A 27,669-nucleotide genomic window follows, 5' to 3' on the forward strand; every position below is an offset into this window, starting at 1 on the left:
ACCTGCGCCTAGGCCACGTGACCAATGAACGTGGCGCCACTTATCAGGCTCCTCTCCATCTCCTGAACTGTTAACACACTCTAAATTCACTGCTAAAATCCTTCTGGAAACAGCTTTTCATCTGTGCTGAGAGGTCAGGTTACAGTCACCCAAAGAAGTCTTTGGAAAGGGGATCAAAAGCCTTAGGATACTGTCACACTAGCGTTTTTACTGGATCCGGCAGAGTTCAGCAAAAACGCTTCCGTTACTGATAATACAACCATCGGCATCCGTTATGAACGGATGCGGTTGTATTATCTTTAACATAGCCAAGATGGATCCGTCATGAACTCCATTGAAAGTCAATGGGGGACGGAGCCGTTTTCTATTGTGTCATGTATGAGAATGGAACGCAATGCATTTTGGAGCGTTCTGTTCAGTTACGCTTTGTCCCCATTGACAATGAATGGGGACAAAACGGAAGAGTTTTTCTCCGGTATTGAGACCCTATAACGGATCTCAATACCTGAAAATATTAACGCTAGTGTGAATGTAGCCTAAGGGCTGTATTACCCCAACAGATTATCTGACACATTTTCTGACCAATCATTGGTCAGATGGCCAATTAAACACACAGATCTTTTGTTATACACACCAACTATTGGTCTGATTGGACAGATATTGGTCAGATAATCTGTTGGTGTAATACAGACCTTACTGCTATGACATTTCCCATATACTACAAACACAGAGGAGATCCCGCTAATCCTGAATTCAGCACTGCGGTGAGATAGAAAACATACTAGAGCCAGCGGCATCTCTCGCCTCTCTCTTCACATAGACTTCTATGGGCAACTGTGACCTGATTTCTTAAGGCCTCTTTACACTGCTCAATGAAGCGTTCTTTCCCTGACAATCACAATTTACATGCAGCGATCCCCTCCACAGTATGTTAAGACAGCACGATCTGCTGCCAGCAAACTATGACTTAGGTGTCCGCACCAACGATCCTATTACTCGAAGAACAAGCGTTTCGTTCTCTCATCGGGTAATTGGCAGCACCTTTACACTGGCAGATTTTTGCTTATAAGCATTTATGCGAATGCTTGTTAGCGATACTCTGCCCATACATTGGGCGCTATAAAGAGGCATTAAGTGAAGCTAAAAAAGCAGTCTACTCTCTGGAGATGGATTTGATCTGTGAATTCAGAGTGAGTGAGCAGTTCGAGAGGCGAGAATGAGTTAAGCGGGTAGCGTCTGTGTGCGTTCCGCAATTTGCGGAACATCACGGACATCCTTTAATATAACTGCCTATTCTTGTCCACAAAGCGCGGACAAGAATAGGACAGGTTATATTTTTTTTTTGCGGACCACAGAACGGAGCAAAGGATGCTGACAGAAGTGAATCGGTCCGCATCCGAGACGCCAAAACTGCGGCTCGGATGCGGACCAAAACAACGGCCGTGTGCATGAGGCCTAAAAACCAGGTAAAGGATGTAGGACGTACCTTCTTTAATGCTTTCTTCTTTTTCTTTCACACTTGGTGGTGACAATACGTTTACAGTTTCAGAAGAACCTGTTTGTTCGGAAGAAAGATCTTCTGTTTCTGAGGTTTCAGTAGTAATGGTGGAAGCCAATCGTTCACCATACAATATGTTTTGAACTGTAGAATCAGATGAATGACCAAGTCCTGATTTCGGCTGTGCAGGCTCATTAGTGTTCACTGCTGGAGACCATTCTCCAATTTTAATGCTTGACTGAGAGGCATGGCCAAAGAGATTCCAGTGTGGTTTTGACTGCTCCGTATCAGACACAAGCTCTCCAAGCTGTATATGAGACTGTGAAGCATGTCCATGTATATTCCACCTAGGTCTTGCGGATAAAACATTAGACACATTCTCTCCAATCTTGATATTGGCATCAGAGGCATGTCCATGGACGCTCGACCGCGGTCTCGAAAGTGTCACATCAGATATATTTTCACCAATCTTGATATTAGCCTGAGATACATGTCCATGGACATTTTGCTTTAGATTTGCAGTCTCTATATCAGAAGCATACTCTCCTACCTTTATATGACCTTCGGAGATATGGCCATGCACATTCCATCGAGGTCGGGCAGGCTTCACTTCGGACATGTACTCACCAATGTTTATGTGGGAATCAGAAGAATGGCCATGCTCACTAGGTTGAAGCTTGGGCACAGCAGTATCAGGAACATATTCTCCAACCTTAATATTGGAATCTGACATATGCCCATGTATATTCCAACGTGGCCTTCTAGCTTCTTCATTAGAGACATATTCCCCAATCTGAATGTGTCCCTGAGAGACCTGTGTGAATGCCACTGGCTTCAAAACTGTGTTGAAGTCATACTCACTTACACAGAGAGTAGAGTCTTTGCTCTCTGAGGATTTTGGAAGATCAGAACCTATATCTTGTAAAGCATCATCAATAGGAGACTGATGTTCAGCTAGCTGTGTATCCTGTCTCTCTGTAGGGGGTACAGGCAGAAAATCGGCAAATTCCAAAGCAGGTGTAGCCAAATTAATGCTTTCTACTGCATCTCCTGGTGAATTTATAGAGTCACTTTCCTTTTCTCTAGGTGAAGTTACAGTGTTTTGCATAGTCATTAGACTCCCATCTCTCACTTCTCCATGATCCAGATCACCTGAAGACTCATTTTCCAAAGGAGGTGCCTACAGAAAATATGTATCATTAAACAGCATACCATCATATTTCATATATAGCATGCATGAAATGACAAAATATATAATACCACATCACAAAACAAACCATATCTATTTCATCATCCAATGGAAAATGTGATGCAGGCCCGGGATCAGAGGTTTCTGAGTGTAATTGTTGTCTAGATGAACCCACTGGATTCTGTTCAAGTAATTCCTATAGAACAGGACACAATCACCATCAGGGTATTGTAAGGACAGATTACTCTGCAATATACGAACCTAAAATGACAGCAGGAATCGGAAATACCTGTAAGTGTTTTTCTTCATCCAAGAAAAATTTCAAGCGAGCAGTCTCTAATTTATGACGCTGAAGCTTCCACAGAGCTCTCTGTTCTTTCTGAGTGGCCTCCTCAGATAACTGGCTGTAATGCTGGATGAGTTCTTGTCTGTTATGTAAAGAATGGCATTCATTATTTTCTCTACATGTATATATACACACACCAAAAAATCTAAGGCAGCAGCTAAGGGTACTTTCACACTTGTGTTGTTGGATTCCAGCAGGTAGTTCCATCGCCGGAACTACCTGCCGGATCTGGAAATCCATATGCAAACGGATAGCATTTGTAGACGGGTCCGGATGCGGATCCATCTCACAAATGCATTGCAATACCGGATCTGTCTCTCTGGTGTCATGCGGATCCGGTATTTCTTTTTTTCACATTTTTAAAGGTCTGCGCATGGGCAGACCGGGAAATCGGATTTGTTTTTCCAGAACACTTGGTGTTGGATCCGGCATTAATGCATTTCAATGGAAAATAATACCCGATTCGTCATTCTGGCAAGTGTTCTGGAATTTTGGATGGAGAAAATACTGCAGCAAAATACCGTAAGAGTGACTGAACTGAAGACATCCTGATGCATACTGAACGGATTGCTCTCCATTCAGAATGAATTAGGAGAGGGATGCTCAACCTGCGGCCCTCCAGCTGTTGTAAAACTACAACTCCCACCATGTCCTTCTGTAGGCTGATAGCTGTAGGCTGTCCGGGAATGATGGGAGTTGTAGTTTTGCAACAGCTGGAGGGCTGCAGGTTGAGCATGCCTGCATTAAGATAAAACTGATCAGTTCTTTTCCGGTATTGAGCCCCTAGGACGGAACTCCGTGCCGGAAAAGAATAACGCTAGTGTGAAAGTACCCTTAGTGCCTAAACTGCATTTTTGGAAATCGAGTTATTAAAATTAAGCCATTAGAAAACCCCACTAACAACAGACTTGTAAAGTATTATTGTGTACTCAGAATCCTGATTTCTTTTCTTCTTTCTTTCTCATCTCCTGGGAAAACTGCACATTTAAAAAAAATTTATTCTGCAATACAGTTAAAGGCTATAGACACCTTTGGGCCAATTTCACAATTGCATTTTACTCATTTTGGACGAAAAATTATTTTTTCAATTGGTATTTATTAAAAATGTTCAGCCGTTTTTGAGATACAAGGGTTAAAAATCTGTCTTTTTGCAGAGTTTCCCTTCTCAGTCCTGTCAGCTCATGGGAAGCCTTATCTCTGATCACTTGACATCACTCATTTAAGCTATATTCTTATCAGTTTGATAACGAGATTTTTGTGAACTCACCTGTAAAATCTCTTTCTCGCGTAGTTCATTGGGGGACACAGACCGTGGGTATAGCTGCTTGCTGCCACTAGGAGGCGACACTAGGCTAAGAAGTGATAACTCCTCCCCTGCAGGCTATACCCCCTCCAGCCTGGAGAGAGCATATCAGTTTGTGCCCAAGCAATAGGAGTAGGAGAAAAAAATCAATAAGGAAAATACAGTAAACAACCAGTAAGTGACAACATCAGTCGGATGAACCAGAACTGAGGACCATACTGGCCCACCAACCGCCAATATGTGCGGCAAACAGAACACTGGGTGGGAGCTGTGTCCCCCAATGAACTACGCGAGAAAGAGATTTTACAGGTGAGTTCACAAAAATCTAGTTTTCTCGCTAGTATCATTGGGGGACACAGACCGTGGGACGTCCTAAAGCAGTCCATGGGGAGGGAAACAAATCACACGCCCCTGGGGAAAAAACGCCCTCAAGGATGCGTCATCCGCTGCAGTCTGCAAGATCTTGCTGCCTGGAGCAGCAACAGTTGATGTCTAGAAAAGCCCCCCGAAAACTCGGCGAACTTGCCGGAAGACCAAGACGCTGCCCTCTAGAAGCGATGTCTGGAGTAGATGAACCCTAGAAATGACGACCGCTGGTCGGCCAGGCCATCACTCCGCTACGAAGCAACCGACCGCCAGACATCCCAGGAAAAAAAGCATCCCGTTGGAAGACGCCAGCTATGACAAGGACCTCCAAGAAAAACAGGCAGAAAACCCATACAGCGGAACGCGCCAGATATGGACCAGCAAATCTCCGAGGCCAAAATGGATGGCAGATGGAGAGTCCGCCCTCAAGATACGAGGGAGAAAGAAGAGAAAACCATGTCCGAGATGACCCGGAAAGCGGCGACCTTCCGCCAGAAGAAAATTCTGGCAGAGCACTGCCTGATGCAAATGCCAAAGGACAAATGGACGTACAATAAGAAGAAGTCCCAGAGGGGGGGCTTGTTTGTTCCTGAAACGCCTCCAGCGATCTACCGATCGTCGGGGCGAAGCCGGTTGTTGACCACAACTGTGGAAGCGGAACCAAAATCCAGGTTCGCAGGATCCTCCTCTGGTTAAAGGGAACCGGTAATGGAAAAACCCCATAATTGACATATATGGACTTCCGGGCAGGGACCAAGATAAGAGAATACTCTCCATGGAAAAAAATAAATAAAAAAATAGGTCCCGGATTCCATTAGCTATACAACCCATTGCCACCGGTCGAGGAGACCGAAGGGAAAGGTGGTCGGCAATCCAGCTAGAGGAAGGACAGGAAAGAAAAATAGGGGTGTTCCGTTCAAGGAACGAAATCCCTACCAGAGGTGACAAGGTGTGACGGTCACCCGCTCAGCCTGGCTTGGGGGGACCGTAGTCCGCCCCCGGAAGGAGCAGAGAAAGGAATGACCACCATCGCTTGATGTGACACAGAAGTAATCCTAACTGAAGGCAGGAATCACTGTAGTGGTAGACGAGTGCCACAGGGACTAATTAAACATATCTGAAGGAAGGTATCCCCGTAGTGGTAGACGAGTGCCACAGGGACTAAGCTATCCAGTCGAGCGCGCCCAAGTAAGGTGCTGACAGCCATGGCATTGACGCCAGTGCCAAACCCAAGTTGACGACACAAGAACAATAGTTGTCAGAGCAACGGACAGTTAACAGTAACGAAGACCATGAAGAGGTCAGGGCGAAGCCCATTGCCATCAGGGACTGGCACTGTACAGATCTCTTGGTAATGAAATACACCCCTGAGGAGGAGCCCATACAAAGGAAGCCTGCCAGAGTAACGCAAAGGCCACACTCCAGCTGAGGAGGAGGCTACCCCGTACAGGATACCAATCCCAAAGTCAGAAGAAACCGCCGTCTGACGAAGGAACCGTGCAATAGGAATTTCAGTAGGAACCCTAGCATGTAGTGGAGATGTAAATACCCCTTGTACAGTTAATAGCTACAGCCTGCCCCTCCCAGCGTAAAACTGAGGAAGAGGCCTAAGGACACCCAGAAGTAGCATGGAACCAAGGTATCTCAGTCAACCAGAGCCATCATGAGGCACTCCATCTAAAAAGGGGGCAAAACCAGAGCAACCGCCGAAGCAGTGTCAGGGTAGAACCCCTATCTGAGGGGGCTGACCCACTGCCATGTGTTCGATCTCCGGCCCTTGTGAAAACTACCCTTGCTGTTTTGTCCGAAGTGGGATCTGAACCCACGCCTCCATTTGGAGACCCGAACACCCCACACACGGAAGATATTAACTCTGGAGTCCGGCACATTAGACCACTCGGCCATCCTGACTTAGAGAACACGCTGTAGTAGTCCATGCAGAACGCCAGCAAAACACCCTCACCTAATGAGGAATAGTGGTGGCCCAGAATACAGAGTCAGTGCAACCTTGGCCTCGCTGGGTCGTAATCCCAACATTTGTACAATGGCGTGCACCCGCACGCTGTAGAGGACCAATTTCTGACCGACCTGAACGGTGGAGGCCCATAGGGATGGGAATCTAGGGCACCTGAAGAGTTGCTGAGCGACTCCCCTAAGAGAACAAAGAACGACCTATCTGCGCCAACAACCAGCACCAGAAGAGACGGAAGGATACAGTATGGGAGCAGTCCCAGTATCCATATACAGACGTGGACAAAATTGTTGGTACCCTTTGGTCAATGAAAGAAAAAGTCACAATGGTCACAGAAATAACTTTAATCTGACAAAAGTAATAATAAATTAAAATTCTATAAATGTTAACCAATGAAAGTCAGACATTGTTTTTCAACCATGCTTCAACAGAATTATGTAAAAAAATAAACTCATGAAACAGGCATGGACAAAAATGATGGTACCCCTAACTTAATATTTTGTTGCGCAACCTTTTGAGGCAATCACTGCAATCAAACGCTTCCTGTAACTGTCAATGAGACATCTGCACCTCTCAGCAGGTATTTTGGCCCACTCCTCATGAGCAAACTGCTCCAGTTGTGTCCGGTTTGAAGGGTGCCTTTTCCAGACTGCATGTTTCAGCTCCTTCCAAAGATGCTCAATAGGATTGAGGTCAGGGCTCATAGAAGGCCACTTTAGAATAGTCCAATTTTTTCCTCTTAGCCATTCTTGGGTGTTTTTAGCGGTGTGTTTTGGGTCATTGTCCTGTTGCAAGACCCATGACCTGCGACTGAGACCAAGCTTTCTGACACTGGCTAGTACATTTCTCTCTAGAATTCCTTGATAGTCTTGAGATTTCATTGTACCCTGCACAGATTCAAGACACCCTGTGCCAGACGCAGCAAAGCAGCCCCAGAACATAACAGAGCCTCCTCCATGTTTCACAGTAGGGACAGTGTTCTTTTCTTGATATGCTTCATTTTTTCGTCTGTGAACATACAGCTGATGTGCCTTGGCAAAAACTTCGATTTTTGTCTCATCTGTCCACAGGACATTCTCCCAGAAGCTTTGTGGCTTGTCAACATGTAGTTTGGCATATTCCAGTCTTGCTTTTTTATGATTCGTTTTCAACAATGGTGTCCTCCTTGGTCGTCTCCCATGTAGTCCACTTTGGCTCAAACAACGACGGATGGTGCGATCTGACACTGATGTTCCTTGAGCATGAAGTTCACCTTGAATCTCTTTAGAAGTCTTTCTAGGCTCTTTTGTTACCATTCGGATTATCCGTCTCTTAGATTTGTCATCAATTTTCCTCCTGCGGCCACGTCCAGGGAGGTTGGCTACAGTCCCATGGATCTTAAACTTATGAATAATATGTGCAACTGTACTCACAGGAACATCTAGTTGCTTGGAGATGGTCTTATAGCCTTTACCTTTAACATGCTTGTCTATAATTTTCTTTCTGATCTCTTGAGACAGCTCTTTCCTTTGCTTCCTCTGGTCCATGTCGAGTGTGGTACACACCATATCACCAAACAACACAGTGATTACCTGGAGCCATATATATAGGCCCAATGGCTGATTACAAGGTTGTAGACACCTGTGATGCTAATTAGTGGACACACCTTGAATTAACATGTCCCTTTGGTCACATTATGTTCTGTGTTTTCTAGGGGTACCATCATTTTTGTCCATGCCTGTTTCATGAGTTTATTTTTTTACATAATTCTGTTGAAGCATGGTTGAAAAACAATGTCTGACTTTCATTGGTTAACATTTATAGAATTTTAATTTATTATTACTTTTGTCAGATTAAAGTTATTTCTGTGACCATTGTGACTTTTTCTTTCATTGACCAAAGGGTACCAACAATTTTGTCCACGTCTGTACCTCTAGACGAAGAGTACCAGGCACCAATGGCAACGACTGTTGCCGCGGCCCACCCGTGAAGGAATCCAAGGCATCTAGTGCGCAGGCTTAGTTGAATTAACGCATGCACAGATGCTCAGTGATTTCCTGTTAGATGTAGAAGGGGGTAATGCCACGACTGTTGAATAGTATTCAGTGGTAGCGCGATCCTCCGTCAAGGAAGGGAGGTAGGGAGATGATCAGAACCGCATCCAACGGTAGTGTAATAACCCCCTCCATGGAGGGGGTAACACGTACTGTAAGCACTACACTCAATGGAAGTGCCACCACTCCACCTATGAAGGGGAGAAAAATATATAGGGAGTACTGTATCCTGAGTTAGCGCAAGTACCTAATCTATGGCAGGGGGTAACGCACCCAGTAGGAAATGACCCCAATGGCAGAGAATTACACCCCTATGGAAGAGGATAATGCATATGAATAGTCCCGTACCCGGTGGGTAGAGAATTCCTCCACCTAAGCAAGGTGGTAATACTTACAGCAAACATTGCCACCCGCGATAAAGCCATAACGCCTCCTATGAGAGAGGCTAATGCGTAACGCCAGTACTGTACCCAGTGGAACAGCAATCCGATAACAACCGAAAGGGGAGACGCGAATGGCTGGCACTGACCCGTGCAAGTGCCGTCAGTCCACCTGTGGAAGAAGGGAATACGAAGGGTAAGGACTGTATCCAGTAGCAATGCAAATGCCGCCTAAGGAAGGGGCAATGCAGACAATCAGTACTGCCGGTAGCATGGATGCAGTCTAGAAGATTCATATCAGAGTCCGCAGAACTGTTCCCTGTTCGCTCAGAACCAACCCCTGTCAGAAGGGAGGGTTCTGAATATCCCCCTAAAGAGGAAGGGTGGAGGTGCGGAGGAGACCGAGGAGGAAATGTCCTGCTCGTGCGCAGCTCTACCCCTGATCATCCAGCCACGGCAGTTGTAGGCTGTGACGGCAGTGATATAACCATCAAAACACCCAGGAGGTGGAATCAGCATCCCTATCTGACCGCTCACAGGATTGTGTGGGCGGCACTCAACCAACCCACCCACAATCCAGGAGGGTGGATTGGGAACTGCCCGAGGTCCTCCATTGGATTGCGCATGTGGGTTAACAACCAAATGACCCAAGAGGGGTGGATTGGGAATCCAGCAGCTGTGCTCCCCTGGCTTTGTGCAGGTGGAGCATCATCAACCAAACGGCCCCATAGGGTGGATTGGGAATCCTGCAAATGTGCTCCCCCGGATCCGTGCAGGTGGAGCATTATCAACCAAACAGCCCCGTAGGGCGGATTGGGAATCCTTCAGATGTGCTCCCCCGGATCCGTGCAGGTGGAGTATTATCAACCAAACTGCCTCAGCGGGCGGATTGGGAATCCTCAGATGTGCTCCCCTGGATTTGTACAGGTGGAGTATTATCAACCAAACGGCCCAGCGGGCGGATTGGGAATCCTTCAGATGTGCTCCCCTGTAGTTGTGTAGGTGGAGTATTATCAACCAAACGGCCCAGCGGGCGGATTGGGAATCCTGCAGATGTGCTCCCCTGTATTTGTGCAGGTGGAGTCTTATCAATCAAACGGCCCAGCGGGCGGATTGGGAATCCTTCAGATGTGCTCCCCTGTATTTGTGCAGGTGGAGCATTATAAACCAAAACGGCCTCAGCGGGCAGATTGGGAATCCTTCAGGTGTGCTCCCCTGTAGTTGTGCAGGTGGAGTATCATCAACCAACGGCCCAGCGGGCGGATTGGGAATCCTTCAGATGTGCTCCCCTGTATTTGTGCAGGTGGAGCATTATAAACCAAACGGCCCTTATGGCGGATTGGGAAGATGTGTTCCCCTGGGTTTCACATGTGGTGGCCTATACACCAGACGACCCAGAAGGGTGGTCTGAGAATTCTTCCTGTGTGCATTCTCAACCAAACAGCCCCAGAGGGCGGATTAGGAAACTGTGAGCAATCCTCCCCTGTCCATAGGACATGGGCCCAGCCCCATACCCTACCACCAGGGTGGACATGCCGGCAGGCAGGGGTTAGGGTTAACTTCCTAATCTAAGGTAATTGGCCTGCAGAAGGGGACACCGAATAATGCAGAGCCAGCTGCAAACAAACGACTTGCCACAAAGGGTTAACCCAGCTCAGAGGACCGGGAGCGGAGCTCAGCGGGCACCTGGGGGAGGAGCGACAGCTAGTCGGGGAGAATCCGCGCCTAAAGGACGAACCCGCCCCCTCCATAACTGGAATGAAAGTTGCGGCCTAGTAGGCCGCAAGGCCGGGACATAAAGTTTGGCGCACAGCCGACCGGGCGGTACTGCCGGCCGGTTACCACAGCGGGCCTGAAGAGCAGCGCCGATGTCTGCCCACTGATCTGGAGGGGGTGAGTCCCCTCTCGCTGCGGGAACCCATCCCGTGCCGCTAAAAGCTGCACGGGCTGAGTCCCGGTAGGCCCGAAGAGGAGCCGGGGCCTAAATTTTTAGCGCCGGCCGAACGAATAGCCGGCCGGGAAGTGGAGTGACCGGAGCGGCGCACTGCAAGCGCCCTGGCCGAACACCGGCCGCGGGAGCTCACCCCGCAGGCCGTACAACTGGACCAGTGCCGGCTGCTGGACGGAATCTGAGGAGAACCCAGGCCCCCCGTCTGGACAGATAATGTGGGGCCCTCACCAGGAATGGCTCACCTGAGGAAAAAAGGTCCTCCATCTTATGCTGAGGTGACCGGGGGGAAGGGGAAGGGCCGAGGTACTTACCCAATGCGGACTACTCACCCCATCTTCATCCCCTTCTCTTCACCCTTTCTCAGAGTACCAGCAGGGCCACCTCTTCAGCCGCTGGCACACGAAGTGGCAGGAGACTGGGATGGCGGAGGGTCTCGCCGGATTCAGGTGACCCCTTGGCTGGCGGGAAGCAGGGGAGCTGGGCTGCCCTGGTCCACTTTCGTTTCTTGGGGAGGGCGAGCGGTGAGGGATTCCGACACCGGCCTTGCTCCCGGGGTAGACAGAGTGGCTAGGCGACTCTGTTTCCCCAAACCTAAAAAAGGAAAAAGATAAAATAATAAAAGTAAGCCGCCCTGCAAAAGCAGGGAGGTCTGCCTCCTACGACACTAAGCTAAAAACTGATATGCTCTCTCCAGGCTGGAGGGGGTATAGCCTGCAGGGGAGGAGTTATCACTTCTTAGCCTAGTGTCGCCTCCTAGTGGCAGCAAGCAGCTATACCCACGGTCTGTGTCCCCCAATGATACTAGCGAGAAAAGTGTTTAGCTGTAATAAGTGTTTAAAAAATGCAGATTTTTTTTTTAGCCCTTTTATCTTAAAAACAGCTGAACATTTTTAATAAAGACCAATTTAAAAAATGATTTTCAGCCTGAAATGAGTAAAATGAAATGGCCTTTGAATCACATTGAATATGCACATATAAAGCAGATCAGACTAATGAGGAAAAAGGAGATTTTTGTATAACTTACCAGTTAAATCTCTTTCTCGCTCTTCCTTGGGGGACACAGACCTTGGGTATAGCTCAGCTCCCTAGGAGGCGTGACACTAAGTAAAACTGTTAAGCCCCTCCTCCATCAGCTATACCCTCAGCCTGGAGATAGAGGCTACCAGTTGCGTGTCCAAGTAGTGAAAGGATAACAACCAATAACGGAAACAACCAGCCAGCAACCCAACGGGGCGCCAGACCATAACCCTGTAACCAAACACAGAAGGGTGGGTGCTGTGTCCCCCAAGGAAGAGCGAGAAAGAGATTTAACTGGTAAGTTATACAAAAATCTCCTTTTCTCGCCCATTTTCCTTGGGGGACACAGACCTTGGGACGTTCAAGAGCAGTCCAAGAAGGGAGGGACCACAAACCCAAGGCGGAACACCACCAGAGCATCAGGAAACCGCTGCCTGCAAAACCAGGCGGCCCAAAGCAGCATCCGCTGATGCATGCGTATGCACCCTATAGAACTTTGTGAAAGTGTGCAGAGAGGACCAAGTGGCTGCTTTGCACAACTGTTCAGCCGAGGCCCGATGCCTCTGCGCCCAGGAAGCTCCGACTGCTCTGGTGGAATGAGCAGTGACGCCGAAAGGCGGAGGTCTGCCCTTGGCTCGATAAGCCTCAGACACCGCCAGTTTAATGAAACGGGCAATAGCCACCTTGGAGACCGCCAACCCTTTGCGCGAACCCTCCGGAACCACAAACAGGGAGTCCGTGCGCCGAAAGGACCCGGTGACCTCCAAGTAAATCCTCAACGCCCTGACCACATCCAGACGGTGCAGTTCCCGTTCTCTGGGGTGGGAAGGAGAGGGACAGAGCGACGGAAGGACGATGTCCTCATTGATGTGAAAGGCGGAGACCACCTTTGGAAGGAAAGTCGGGACAGGCCGAAGCACAACCTTATCCTGGTGGAAGATCAGGAAAGGTTCGGAGCAAGAAAGAGCCGCTAACTCCGACACCCGTCGGAGAGACGTGACGGCCACAAGAAAAGATGACCTTGCAGGACAGAAGGCGAAGGGAGACCTCCCGTAAAGGCTCGAAGGGGGCTGATTGGAGCGACGAGAGCACCACATTCAGGTCCCAGGAAGGAACTGGAGGGCGGCACGGCGGAACAGAGTGAGCCACCCCTTGTAAAAAGGTCTTAATTGGCCCTAGAGGGGCCAGGGGACGCTGGAGAAGAATAGACAGCGCCGAAATCTGACCCTTCAGAGAACTGAGGCACAGCCCCAGGTCCAGACCCGACTGGAGGAAGGACAGGATTGTGGGAAGAGAAAACCGGAGAGGTGGGATGCTCCGGGACTCACAGAACCCCAGATAGGACCTCCAAACCCGATAGTAGATCCTAGAGGATACGGGCTTACGAGCCCGGATCATGGTGCGGACTACGTCCGCGGAGAAACCCCGTCGCGTTAAGACGGCGGTCTCAATAGCCACGCCGTCAAACGTAGCGAGCCTAAATGCTCGTGGAAGATCGGTCCCTGAGAGAGAAGGTCTTCCCTGGAGGGCAGTGGCCACGGTGCGTCTGCCAACAGCAACATTAGGTCGGCGTACCAAGACCGGCGGGGCCAATCCGGGGCGATTAGAATCGCGGGGACGCCCTCTGCCGCGATCCTCCGAAGAACCCGTGGCAGGAGGGGAAAAGGAGGAAAGACGTACAGAAGGGAGAATTCGCGCCACGGAAGGACGAGCGCGTCGGCGCCGTATGCCTTCGGGTCCCGTGCCCTGGCCAGGTATAGGGGGACCTTGTGGTTGAATTTGGAGGCCATGAGGTCCACGTCGGGGCGACCCCAGCGAAGACAAAGGGCTTCGAACACCTCTGGGTGCAGGGACCATTCTCCCGGGTCGATGGTGGACCGGCTGAGGAAATCCGCCGCCCAGTTGTCCACCCCCGGGATGTAAATCGCAGATAAGGCCGGCACGTGCGTCTCCGCCCAGAGGAGAATGAGGGTCACCTCTTGCATCGCTGCAGCGCTGCGAGTGCCTCCCTGATGGTTTATGTATGCCACAGCCGTGGCATTGTCCGATTGGATCCGAACAGGGTGGCCCCTCAGCAGATGGGTCCAGTGTCTGAGGGACAGAAGAATCGCCCTCAGTTCCAGAATATTGATTGGAAGTCTGGACTCCGATAGAGACCAAACGCCCTGGACGGACCGGGGAGGGAAAACCCCCCCCCACCCCCGTAAGCTGGCATCTGTGGTAATCACCAGCCAGTTCAGTGGAAGGAAGGACTTCCCCCTTAGAGGGATATGCAACCACCAGCCGAGGGAAGCCCGAGCCAGGGGAGGCAGAAGAAAGGTCCTGTCCAGACTCCTCGGTGATTTGTCCCAGGCCGACAGAATTGCCCTCAGAAAGGTGCGGGATCGGAATTGTTCGAACGGCACCGCTTCGAAACAGGCAACCATCTTTCCCAACAACCGCATGCTGGATCTGAGGGAAGGGCGGTGATGACGGAGGAGACTGCGAACCGACCCGCGAAGGGCCAGACGCTTGTCTGACGGAAGGCGGACCTCCGCCAACTCTGTATCCAGGAGCATCCCCAGGAAGATCAGCCGTCTGGAGGGGGTAAGGGAAGATTTGGGGTGGTTGATAATCCAACCGAACCGCGTCAGGGTCTCCAGAGTGAGTTCCACACTGCGGGATGTCTGAGAGAAGGAGGGTGCCTTGACCAGGATGTCGTCCAAGTATGGGAGAAGAAAAACACTTCTTGAACGTAGAAGGGCCAAGACAGGGGCCAGGACCTTGGTGAACACTCGAGGAGCCGTCGCCAGACCAAAGGGAAGGGCGACGAATTGGAAGTGATCGTCCCCCACCGCGAAGCGCAGGAAGCGGTGATGACATGGAGCAACCGGAACGTGGAGGTATGCATCCTGAATGTCGATTGAGGCCATGAAATCCCCTCTTTCCAGGGAGGCCACTGCGGACCTGAGAGACTCCATCCGGAATCTCTGCAGTCGGAGAAAACGGTTCAGGCGTTTTAGGTCCAAGATCGGACGCACTGAGCCTTCCTTCTTGGGAACCACAAAGAGGTTCGAGTAGAACCCCCTGAACCTTTCCGTCGGAGGCACGTGGGCGACGACACCCTTGTCCATTAGAGAGTGAATGGCCGCGAAGAAGGCGGCCACTCGTAAGGGATCTCGCGGAGGACGGGATCGGAAGAAACGGTCTGGCGGAATGGACGCAAATTCGATTTTGTATCCGCAAGATACAATCTCGAGCGCCCATGCGTCTGAGATGTGGGCCCGCCATACGTTCCTGAATAGGAGAAGGCGGCCCCCCACCCGGGTGGGTGGGGGCGCACCTTCAGGCAGAGGGCTGCTGGCCTGTGGGAGCCCGTGCAGGCTGGGACTTGCGCCAGGTAGGTTGCGTCCGAAAAAACGGCTTCTTGCGTCTATCCTGGGCTGGGCCAGAGGAAGAAGAACTGGCCGCGGGTCTAGACCCGGTGGGCTTGCGAAAGGACCGAAAACGGGACGAACCAGCGCGACCACGGGGGGCGCCCATTGGCCTGGACTGGGGGAGGTGAGTACTCTTCCCACCCGTGGCCTCTGATATAAGTTCGTCCAGACGGGTTCCGAACAGGCGGGAACCCGTGAATGGTAGGCCGGCCAAAGAGCGTTTGGAAGCGGCGTCCGCCGCCCAAACCTTCAGCCAGAGTTCCCTCCTGACAGAAACTGCCAGGGCAGAGGAACGGGCAATGAGGGCACCCGCATCAAGGGAGGCCTCACAGACGAATTTTCCGGCCTGAACAATTAGTTGGGCTAAGGAACGGAGGTCCTGAACAGGGACGTCCGACCCTAACTCCCGTTCCAGTTGCAAACCCCATTCAGAGACCGCTTTGCCAACCCAGGCGGAGGCAAAGACCGGTCTAAGGGCCGAACCAGAGGCAGTAAATATGGCCTTGGAGAGGGATTCCGTACGACGGTCCTCAACAGACTGGAGGGAAGATCCGTCCTGTACAGGAATAGTAGTGCTTTTGGACAGGCGAGCCACGGGAGGATCAACCTTAGGCGGGGATGTCCACGTGGTCACAGAATCCGCTGGAAAGGGATAACAAATGTCCAGCTTTTTGGGTGTAATAAAGCGGACGTTAGGCCGAGTCCAAGCCTTGGATACCACAGAAGAAAAATCAGCGAGTATGGGAAAAACCTTGGAGGCCTGTTTGGGGCGGAGAAAGGACACGCCGGCCTGTTCAGAGCTGGGGGGGTCATCGTGTAGCTGAAAGGTATCACGGATGCTAGTGACAAGATGCCCCACCGCGGACGCCAATTTGGACGGAAGCTCTGAGTCCATGTCCACGTCCGAATCCGCCAGTTCTCCCTCAGAAAGCGTATCCCTTTGAGAGGATAGACTTGACTGAGCTCGCACGCATGGCGGAGAGAGCGAAGCATCTGGAGAAGATGTGCGCTCAACCCTTGAACGTTTCTGAGTATGCCGGGCCCTGGAAGATTCGCTGCGAGGCAGGGAACCAGTGGGGGCGGCAGAAACGGTAGTCCCAGCGGGTGCGACAGGGATTGTGGCAGCCTGCGGGAGAGGCGGTCTATCCACGAGACGGCCCACTACGTGTGTAAGGCTTTCCACCGCCTGAGACAGAGACCTAGCCCAGTCAGGGGGTTCAGAGGCACCGGGGGGCGCAGCGGGAAGCGGGCCCTGCACCGGGGCCTGACATGCAAGGCAATGCGGCTCAGATTGCCCACGCGGAAAAAGTTCCTTACAGGCGGTACAGGCATGGTACCAGGGTTTGGGGGCACCTGTGGGATCTGACATGCTGAAGTGTGGTTGTACTCTAATATAGAGACCACAAAGGGTTATAGCAGCTATGACCAGGAGGGTTAGGAGAGGGTTAACTGTCCTACCAGTGCCTCAGAAGAACGTCAGGAGATGGCCCAGATCAGCAGCAGCAGAGAAGCAGTGAACAGCAGTGAGCAGCAGAGAGCAGCAGAGAGCGCCCACAGAAGCCGAGAGATGTACACAGGAGGTTAGAGTCCCCCACCGTGTCCCAGCTTCCTGTCAGGAGTGAGGAAGCGCGGGAACCCTCAGCAGAAAGCACGGGGAACAAGCTCCGCCCCCTCCAGCGCTTGAAATGTCTCCTGTGAAGGAGAACGTAGCTCCGCCCCCAAAATGACGCGCGCGTAAGCCCCGCCCCCTACCGGGACCGCTAAGCCCCGCCCCCCGTTCTCGGCGGGAAGGGGGAGAGAGAGAAGAGAAAAATGGAGTCAGCCCTGAATGAGGGGGAGGGGGGGGGAGAAAGATAGCAGCGTGGGGGGGAACGGCGTGGGGGTGCTGAGGATGCTGCTGTGCTGCATTGTCCTGCAGATGAGCGCTCAGAATGAGCGACCACGGGTGCCCCCCTTACCCAGAGGGGTAGATGCTGCAGATAGGGACGGGGTATGGGCTGGAATAGCCATCTCACCGTCCGACGTCTTCACCCTCAGTCCTTTCCAGCAGGGTCGCCCCTTCAGCCACTGGCACCGCAGTGGCAGGAAGCTGGAAGAGGGGCTTGGCGTGCGGGCGACCCCCTAGCTGGCGGGATGTAGGGGAGTCATTGCTGCCCAGATCCTCCTATTGCTTCTGTGGGGGAGGCAGCAGTGCAGATAAGTTGGCACTGGCGCAGCTCAACCCCGGGAGAGCAGAGAGGTCTAATGCGTCTCTGGTATCCCTAGGAAAAAATAAAATAACAAAATTAGAAGAAAAAGTAAAAATAACAAGGAGAAAACAGCCCTGCAGTAGCAGGGAGTGTCTTGCCTCCTTGGACACTAAGCTAAAACTGGTAGCCTCTATCTCCAGGCTGAGGGTATAGCTGATGGAGGAGGGGCTTAACAGTTTTACTTAGTGTCACGCCTCCTAGGGAGCTGAGCTATACCCAAGGTCTGTGTCCCCCAAGGAAAATGGGCGAGAAACTATAACCTGGTATGTATTGGTTTAAACCCCTGCTCCCCGGTTTATGAGACTCAGCAGAATTGTATATATGATAATACAGGTAAGACTTCCAATCATATAAGGAGACTGTCCACTAGACACATAAGCTGAGAGCGGGCAGGGAATTAAACTCCACGCAATTATGTATAATTCGTGTATCAATATTTAACATACCAGTGCCATCTATGTTTCCAAGGTTCCTTGTACATTAATGCTACAGACAGACAATAACAATGACTGCTATATGTTAATGGCATGTCCAGGAGGAGATGCCAAATTGACACCCCTTTCTCTGGTATCACTTTTCTGCAGCTATTGGCTGAAACATTCTGTTTTATTCTACATTTTGGCTGCTATGTGGGCACAAATAATTAAAGGGGTTGTCCAAACTATGTGCCGTTTACTGTGAAGCCAGTGATGGGCTGGTGTCTGGGGTATATGGGCATGTCACCAACGCATTCAACCATCCAAGAAGATAATGTCATTGCTGCAGCAGCATGGAGGAGCAGAGCACCTTTGGAAGTGGCAGTGGATGAAATGGTTACCCTATTTTTCAGTCAACACAAAATTAGAAAAAAAGATTTAAAGGTAACAACTTTGGGGTCTAGCATAGAGGGGGTTAATAGTTTGGTCAGTTAACCTTCATGTGTCATCTACTGACCACTGTAAAAAACAGCTATGGCTCATGTGGTCATCCGATTAAATGTACCTCTCCAAGTAACTGTGCCTCTTGTACTTGCTCTGCAGTGCTTGTTCTGCTAGATTTTCTTGGGTTTTAAACACTCCGTGATCATGGTATTATACAAGCACACACAGTCTGTAGTACACATATTATACGCACAGCTTTGCAATATGCATATTATATATACACATACACACACACACAGCTCTGCAGTACGCACATAGCTTTGAGATATGCACATATATACACACACTGCAGTGCAGTACGCAAATTATACACAGCTTTGCAGGTCAGATATTATACATACACACAAATAGACAACTGACAAACACAGCACTGCTACACAGATAACATATACACACACACACACCTCACAAACAAAGCTCTACTACACAGCTGACATATACAAACACCTCTGCCACATACTGGACACAAATGACAAACACTGCCTTGCTACACAGCCGACACACATATAGTATGGATAACAGTGGGGCACTCTCTATAGCAATGAGAACAGTGGATGATAGTACATATAAAATATATTAATATATCTAAAATAAATCGTTCACAGTTGATTAAATGATAGCAGCATTGGTAATAATATTAGGCATATTTAAAACAGCAATATAAATAAATAGGAATAAGGATAAAAAATGGTAATCCGTCAATAGGTACCTGGCATCAAAAATTGTATGTATAATGTGCTCTGGGTATACGCAGTTAGTTTCAGTTATTATTTGTATCAATTGGACTCCAATCTGAGGTGCAAGTTAATGCTGGCTATATGCAGAGCGGCGCCCCGCTCCTTAACGCCTACCCTCGTCTCGGTGCGCCTTCTGTGTGTATCGGTGCTCCGGTCCCGAGGGCTGTTTCTCATCGAGAGGATCCCACTCCAACACCGGAAGTCCACGTAGGTTCGCTGAAAGTAAAGATTTCCCTCATACAGCAGAGACCTACCTCGGATGGCGTTATCGGATCAATAGAATAATAAATCCTGATCCTCCTAAATCGATCGAAAATATGTGTCTGTAATCCAATCGTGGGGGTCCGTACTAAACGCGTTTCGGGGTTTAAGAAATTGACCCCTTCATCAGTGGTTTCAATTTCTTAAACACCGAAACGCTGAAGATCGAAGTGTCTACAATAATAAGCGATCGCCTTTCGAAATTTACAGCGGGTCTCCGCTGTCTCAGGTTGAGGAGCGGGGCGCCGCTCTGCATATAGCCAGCATTAACTTGCACCTCAGATTGGAGTCCAATTGATACAAATAATAACTGAAACTAACTGCGTATACCCAGAGCACATTATACATAAAATTTTTGATGCCAGGTACCTATTGACGGACTACCATTTTTTATCCTTATTCCTATTTATTTATTTATATTGCTGTTTTAAATATGCCTAATATTTTTACCAATGCTGCTATCATTTATATCAACTGTGAACGATTTATTTAATCAACTGTGAACAATTTATTTTAGATATATTAATATATTTTATATGTACTATCATCCACTGTTCTCATTGCTATAGAGAGTGCCCCACTGTTATCCATACTACATTATTTCCTCTTTCAGTGGGTGCACCTCACGTTGTTCCCAAGTCACTCTTGTGCGGCATATCCCCTTTTATTTATATACATACATACATACATATACACACACACTGCTGCATACACAACTCTCACACACAAATACACTATTAACTGTAATAAAAACTCATTTACAAGCACTGTACTGTCTTCCCACTCATGACATCTTCAAAAGGTCCTTCAGCTGCAGTTTAACCGTTGCTTTTTTTTCCCCTTTACTCCAGTGTGAAGACCTTCAAGATGGAGAGGGCTGTGTTTTCTTCTCCTGTCTGAACTGTTGGGTAGGGGAGAGAGAAGAGTGCAGACACACGCCTCTCTCAATGATCCAGTAAAAGGCTGTATGAGCGCTCTGCCGGATCATTAAAGAAGCAATGTGGAGGTCTGGCATTGCTGGTCGACCCTGACTGTGAACTATAAGACGCAGGCACTTTTTAGAAAGTTTTTCTGGCTAAAAAAAGTGTGTCTTATAGTCCAAAAAATACAGTAAGTATATTTTTGGGGGCTCATGCACACGGACGTAGCCGTGTTTGTGGCCCGCAAATTGCAGGTCCACAAAACACAGATAGCGGCCGTGTGCGTTCCGCATTTTGCAGATGGGTGCCATCTGTTAGAACTGCCTATTCTGGTCTAAAGAACAGACAAGAATAGGTCATATTGTATCTTTTTTTGCGTGCTGTCTGCATCTTTTGTGGCCCCATTGAAATGAATAGGTCTGCATTCGATCACTCCTTTAACATTATTATGTGCTGCTATATGACAGAATCGGTATAGAAGAGATTAATGAACATCAGTGATTCAGTAAAGGTTTACCTTGCTTTCAGTTTCAATTCCTCCTCCAATGCCTTAAACCTTTTTTCACGATCACGAAGCTCCCGAGCATAGCTGAATTCATTATCAGCTTCCTCCTGCTTGGCTGCAAGTCGTCTCTATTTCCAAAATTGAAAAGTTACAATTAGTCTTTAAAGGGGTTTCGAATACTCATTTTAATACTGATGACCTATCCTTAGGATAGAGAAGTAAAAGGCGACGGCAGCATCTCCGGTATCTTCTTTATTGATACAATGACAAAGGCTACGATGTAGCCGAAACGTTGCATTTGTCGCTGTGTGTGCACATTCATTGAGGTACTATCAATAAAGAAGATACTGGAGATGCTGCGTTCGCCTTTTACTTATTTATCTTTCTGCTGAGGATCTGCGGTTGTGGCGGGGCTGGTGCATTCTGGTGCGGTCGCTGAGACCTTTGTGTGCTGCTCCTACATATCTTTTTGACTATCCTTAGGATAGGTCATCAATATCAGATCGGCAGTGGTCCAACACCTGGCACCCTTGATGGTTGAAGAGAAGCCACGCTCCGTGCGAGAACAGCCTTCCCTTGTTTATGTGCTCGCCGTCAAGTTTAATAACAAGCCGGCCCATTCACTTCTATAGGCTTGTTCCTATATACTTGAATAGGAATGAGCTGTCTATTCAGGGTGACGGGTGATACTGATGACCTATCCTGAGGATCATTATTAAAATCCCGGAAAACCCCTTTAAAAAAAAGCAATTGAATATTTTCAAATAAGTTTTTTTTTTTTTAAACAGCCGTGTCCTTTTAGCCATCACTGGAGGTCACCGTAGTCAGTTCACAAAACCACGATCATTCATGCTAAAGGTGGGAGACCCCTTTAAAGGGCATCTGTCAGATTTGTACCTATGAACCTGGCTGACCTGTTTTTGCATATGTGTCAAATCGTTTTTTTGACACAATAAAAGCACACAGAGTTATGGGGATGTGCTAGCGGCCATCTAGCAACCCATGTCCTCAGCTCTATACACAAAATCCCGGTGACAGGTTCCTTTTAAGTTAGCAATGTTTGGGGATATATGTAAACGGATGGCAGGCATACGTTAAAAATTTCTCTTCATCGTCTAACACACATATTCTGTGCATCAGTAGCTCCCTGATGTAACTAGTGAAAATAGAGAATTATTGTGTATGCATATGCTATACATGTGCGTGTATATGCTATGAATGTGTATATAGTATCTATGTAATTATGTGTGTGTGGTGTATATGCTATGTTTGTGTGTATAGTATCTAAGTATATATGCTATATATGTGTGTGTTTTATATGCTGTGTATGTGTATATAGTATCTATGTATATATGCTATATATGTGTGTGTGTGTGGTGTATATGCTATGTTTGTGTGTATAGTATCTAAGTATATATGCTGTATATGTGTGTGTTGTATATGCTGTGTATGTGTGTGTGTGTGTGTGTATGTATAGTATCTATGTATATATGCGTGTGTGGTGTATATGCTGTGTATGTGTGTATAGAGATCTATGCATATATATGCTTTCCTCATCGTCCTACGGCAGCACAGAATGGGATATTCTGTCCCTAGTCTCCATACTAGGACCAGCTCACCTAGAATACTAAACAAGAATTAGCATATTCAATTAGCAATTTCAATTTCAATTCCTTTATAAAATCTCCTCCTCCCTGACAACATGCGTGTATTATTTTGTCCTCATTGCAGATGTGTGTGCATCTGCCCAACCCACGCTAATCTCTTTCTTTTTTCATTTCAGGTAAACCTTCCGGATTTTTATTACATACTAGAGGAGTTCTCTAGTTTTTTCTGCCAGAGCAATATCATCTTGCTCTACTACATTTCAAACTGTGGATCATCAACAAGTCAGTCCTGATTCGTTCAGACAATCTGGAACAGTATGGTATCTGAACAAGCAGGGGATGCAAGAGAATTCTTCAGTGGGCAGAAAGATGGCTTTGTGACTTAAGATCTCTGAATACCATATCCGATCGTCTCAGTCGGATGAGACTGATTCCAGCAGAGTGGGAATTGAACCACAAGTACTTCAGTCTAATTGTGCAGAGATGGGGGTCTTACAGAGATGGATTTGATGGCCACAAGGAGCAATCGCAAGATCGAGAAGTTCTGTTCCATAGATCCCCGCGACCATTCATTTGAGGTAAATGCTTTGTTGAAATCCTGGAAACATCAGTTCCTGTACATCTTTCCCCCGGTGGCAATGATCCTTCGAGTGTTACGGAAATACCCGATAGACAGACCCTCCTTAATCATCCTAACTCCGTTTTGGCCTCGAAGGGCCTGGTTCCAGTTGCTATGAAAGTTGTCAAACGGAGATCACTAGAGACTGCTCCTTTCCGAAGATCTCGTCCTGCAGAAGGGCATGTGCCATCCTCAGCTGAACAGATTACACCTGACAGCATGGATTTTGAGAGGCGAAGATTAACAGGTCAAGGATTGGAATCTGAAGTAATCAATATGTTGCTTCAGGCAAGAAAACAAATCGTTTATTCACGTCTGTGGAAAAAGTTTACCTGTTGGATGGCAGAGACATCCCGGACAATTATTGATGTGCCAACTGTCCTCGTGTTTCTGCAACAAGGGTTCCAAAAATGTCTGAAAACGAATACCTTAAAAGTGCATGTGTCTGCAATCAATGCAACGACGGATGATAAATTTTTCAATCGCCCCTTGATAACAAGTTTTTTTTAAAGCCATCAAGAGAATAAAACCTCAAATTAAGCAGCCTTTACCTGCTTGGGACTTAGGGTTAGTCTTGAAGAGTTTGGTTCATTCTCCTTTTGAGCCTCTAGAGGAGATGGACTTCAAGTGGTTATCTCGGAAATTTCTCTTCTTAGTGACAATCACGTCAGTAAGGAGTCTAGGAGAAGTACAAGCGTTATCCTCAAGATATCCTTATTTGAGAGTTTTGCCTGATGGTATCGTCCTGCATACAATAACTAGATTTTTGTACTTACTGTAAAATCTGTTTCTCTTCCGTTTATTGGTGGACACAGGCTTGACCATGGGTATAGATAGCTGTTGCCACTAGGAGGCGGACACTTAGCACAAAAGTGTGGTCTCCTCCCTTCAGCTATACCCTTCCTACACGGACTAAGCTAAATCAGTTAGTGCAAAAGTAGGAGCAAGACTAAAACAGGAAACCCAAATTATGTGCAAACCCAGAACCATGCAGGCCAGAAAGGAACAGTAAAAAAGAGAACAGGTGGGAGCTGTGTCCCCCCCAATGAATGGAAGAGAAACAGATTTTACGGTAAGTACAAAAATCTAGTTTCCTCATCCGTATCATTGGGGGACACAGGCTTGACCATGGGACCTTACAGAGCAGTCCCAAGGGTGGGCATAAAGCCCCATGATGCACTGCCCAAGAGGCCCCCACTGCCCGAGCAGAATGAGAATGAGTTTTAGACGCAGCCATCCCTCGTCTCGGCCCCTCTGGAATAATGAACTGGGAATCCGGCCGCCGGAAAGATGACGTCTGGGACAGATAGATGCAAACGGCTCGCACAAAATCCAGAGTGTGGAGCGACTGCTCAAGAGGATGAGACGGGTCAGGACAAAATGAAGGGAGAATGATCTCTTCATTGAGATAGAATGTCGACACAACCTTCGGAAGGAAGGACTGGACAGGGTGAAGGACTACTTTGTCCTGATGGAGGATTAGGAAAGGCGAGCGACAGGACAGAGCCGCGAGTTCCGACACCCTACGGATGGAAGTGATTTCCCCAAAAAAGGCCACCTTGTAGGACAGGAAGCGAAGCGACACCTGCTGCAAAGACTCAAACGGTGAAGTCTGGAGAGCACTGAGCACTAGATTAAGATCCCAAGGATTCAACAGAGGACAGAAAGGGGGCGCAGCGTGCGCACGTCCCTGCAGAAAGATCCGAACCTCAGAAAGAGAAGCAAACGTGCCCTTTGAGGGAGCTGAGAGCCAGAAATACTCACGTGTCTGGCGTCTTCTGCCCCCCTGGATCTAGCTGGACCACCCCATTCGGCGTGCGGCCCCTTGGGGAGGGCCACTACACCAGAAACAGAGGGGACTTGTAGTCGGTGGCCGTGGTGACCCAAAGGCTTGCGGGATGCAGAGGATTTAGGAACCTCTGGTCCTCCTCAACTTCTGGAGACCAGAAAGGAGCAGTGGGCTTGGGGACCCCCTGGTCTCCCGTCTCCTGGGTGGGAGTGCAGGCAGCTAGGACTGCCTGTGAACCCTCTAGAAAAAAAAATAAAAAAAATAATCAAAATCAAAGCAGGCATGTCTGCCTCCTACAGATACTAAGCTAAAACTGATTTAGCTTAGTCCCTGTAGGAAGGGTATAGCTGAAGGGAGGATCTCACACTTTTTTGCTTAGTGTCCACCTCCTAGTGGCAACAGCTATACCCAAGGTCAAGCCTGTGTCCCCCAATGATACGGATGCGAAACCTACGTTTCGCTGTAGGGTTTCCTCCTTGCAGAATGTGAATAAGGAGTCATTTCTACGGACCTTTTTTCCTAACCCTCAGGACGAACAACAAAAGGAGTTAGGACTTTAGAAAATCAGAAAACGTAGTCATTATTTTAGCTGGCCCTAGAAGAGCCCCAAAAGCGAATAAAGGAACCCTGGCCAAGTGAGTAAAAGGACACTATTACTGATGCCTATTCAGCTGATGGATTATCACCTCCTTTTCCGGTATGGGCCCATTCCACATGTGCAGCCTCCACCTCCTGGGCGGAAAGGGCTCTAGTGTCTTTGCAGAAAATTTAAACAGCAGTTTCATGGTCAACACCTTCTACCTTCTTAAACCATTATAGGTCAGACATCGAGGCTTCAAGGGAGACGGCTTTTGGCACAGGAGTCCTTAGTGCTGTTTTGCAATTGTTAATGTTATCCTTATTTAATTTGAGCTATTTAAATCCCATTCTGTGCTGCTGTAGGACGATAAGGAAAGCATAGATTTGTTCTTTCCTGTAATTTTGCTTTCCTTGAGTCCGTAGGCAGCATAACTATATCCCGCCTAATAAATGTGTGTTTTGCAGCAATTCATCTCTATTTATTACACGTGTGTTTTCAGGGAGGAGGAGATTTTATAAAGGTGAATTAATTATGCTAATTTAATATGCTAATTCTTGTTTAGTATTCTAGGTGGGCTGGTCCTAGTATGGAGACTGGGGACAGAATATCCCATTCTGTGCTGCCTACGGACTCGAGAAAATAAAATTATAGGCAAGAACACATGTAAGATATATATATATATATGTGTGATGTATATGCTGTGTATAGAGATCTATGTATATATGCTATATATGTGTGTGTGTGGTGTATATGCTGTGTATGTGTGTATAGAGATCTATGTATATATGCTATATATGTGTGTATGGTGTATATGCTGTGTATAGATATCTATGTATATATGCAATTTATGTGTGTGTGTACTTGTTACAAATGTAAGCCTGTCCCTGACTCTCTTTCTGAATGTTACACCTATTCCTGGTGTGTCTGTATGGCAGGATCCCTGGATTCAGCTCCTAGTTGTAAACCAAGGATTTGAGCAGCAGACATTGCCTGAGGAGGTGACTAACCACTGGACACCAGGTACTTGACTCATTCCCTTAACCCTTTCACAATCACGAAAGATAGCATTACACACAGTGGAAGTTTTTTGGTGAGGACAAGCCCTCAAAATTTGCAGCAAAATCTGAATGAGTTTTGGCAAGTTTCCACAGATTTTACCATTTTCTTTGCAAGGTAAAAAAAAAAAAAAAAAATCTGAGGACAGATGTTAAAGGAGTTGTCTTATCTAAAACTTTGCTGGCATAGCGCTAGGATATGCAATCAAAGTCAGATAGGTCTAGGTCCCAAAATGGGCCCCCTAAATAAGGGAGAGCACACACACTGCATAAGTGTGGCCACCCTCCATTCACTTCTATGGAAGTTCCAAAGAAATCTGATCTCTGACTGCTATTTCTGGCAGTCCCGTAGAGGTGATTAGAGAGGTGGCCATGCATGAGTGGTGCGCTTTCCAATCACAGTTACGGGATTTCCTAAAACAGTTGAGTGGCTGGTAATAGGCATTGGCACAGGTATGAAGGGACTGGGGTTAGGCGAGTTATTATATATATTGTTTTAATCGAGCATAGGTTACTACCATTGGATTAGCAACTACTAGTCCAAAAAGTCCCTTTAAGCAAAATTCTTCAACATATAGGACATTTTTCTGCAGATTTTCTGACATGGACATTGTAAGTCTTTAACATTTGAGGGGGAGGATGGGGGCAGCCATTTGACTTTTCACCTTAAGCAACAGAATAGCTAGGTGCACCCCTGTCTTTCCATGCCACAGAGTATTTTATCCATTTATCATGTCTGAATTGTGGCATGTTATATGACCTGTTCTTGCAGAAGTACTACAGTATTATAACTTTACCTCTTGGTCTTTCTCATATTGTTCTTTCAGCTTCAGAAACAGTTCCCTCTTTCTTGCATCTGAAGACATTCTCTGTGTCACCAGTCGATCTGAACAAGAGCAAAATACAAAAAAAAATAGCAAACAACTAGACTTAAAAAAAAAAAAACTTGGCCTAGA

The 27,669-nt window shown here is 47.9% G+C and overlaps 1 protein-coding gene across 2 annotated transcripts in view; it reads right to left on the reverse strand.

Annotated features, from left to right (window-relative positions):
* The window catches only part of TUBGCP6 (tubulin gamma complex associated protein 6), a 70,871-nt gene that overhangs the window by 21,627 nt on the left and 21,575 nt on the right, over window positions 1-27,669 (reverse strand). For both annotated transcript variants that reach the window (XM_044280250.1, XM_044280249.1), the window contains exons 14-18: window positions 27,511-27,599; window positions 21,076-21,191; window positions 2,977-3,115; window positions 2,776-2,883; window positions 1,487-2,678 (exon numbers count right to left, since the gene is read on the reverse strand). In XM_044280250.1, the coding sequence (XP_044136185.1) occupies window positions 1,487-2,678; window positions 2,776-2,883; window positions 2,977-3,115; window positions 21,076-21,191; window positions 27,511-27,599 (1,644 nt within the window). The remainder of the gene's footprint in view (window positions 1-1,486; window positions 2,679-2,775; window positions 2,884-2,976; window positions 3,116-21,075; window positions 21,192-27,510; window positions 27,600-27,669) is intronic.

This window comes from Bufo gargarizans, chromosome 2 (genome assembly GCF_014858855.1).
Source record: "Bufo gargarizans isolate SCDJY-AF-19 chromosome 2, ASM1485885v1, whole genome shotgun sequence".
NCBI classification, from domain to species: domain Eukaryota; kingdom Metazoa; phylum Chordata; class Amphibia; order Anura; family Bufonidae; genus Bufo; species Bufo gargarizans.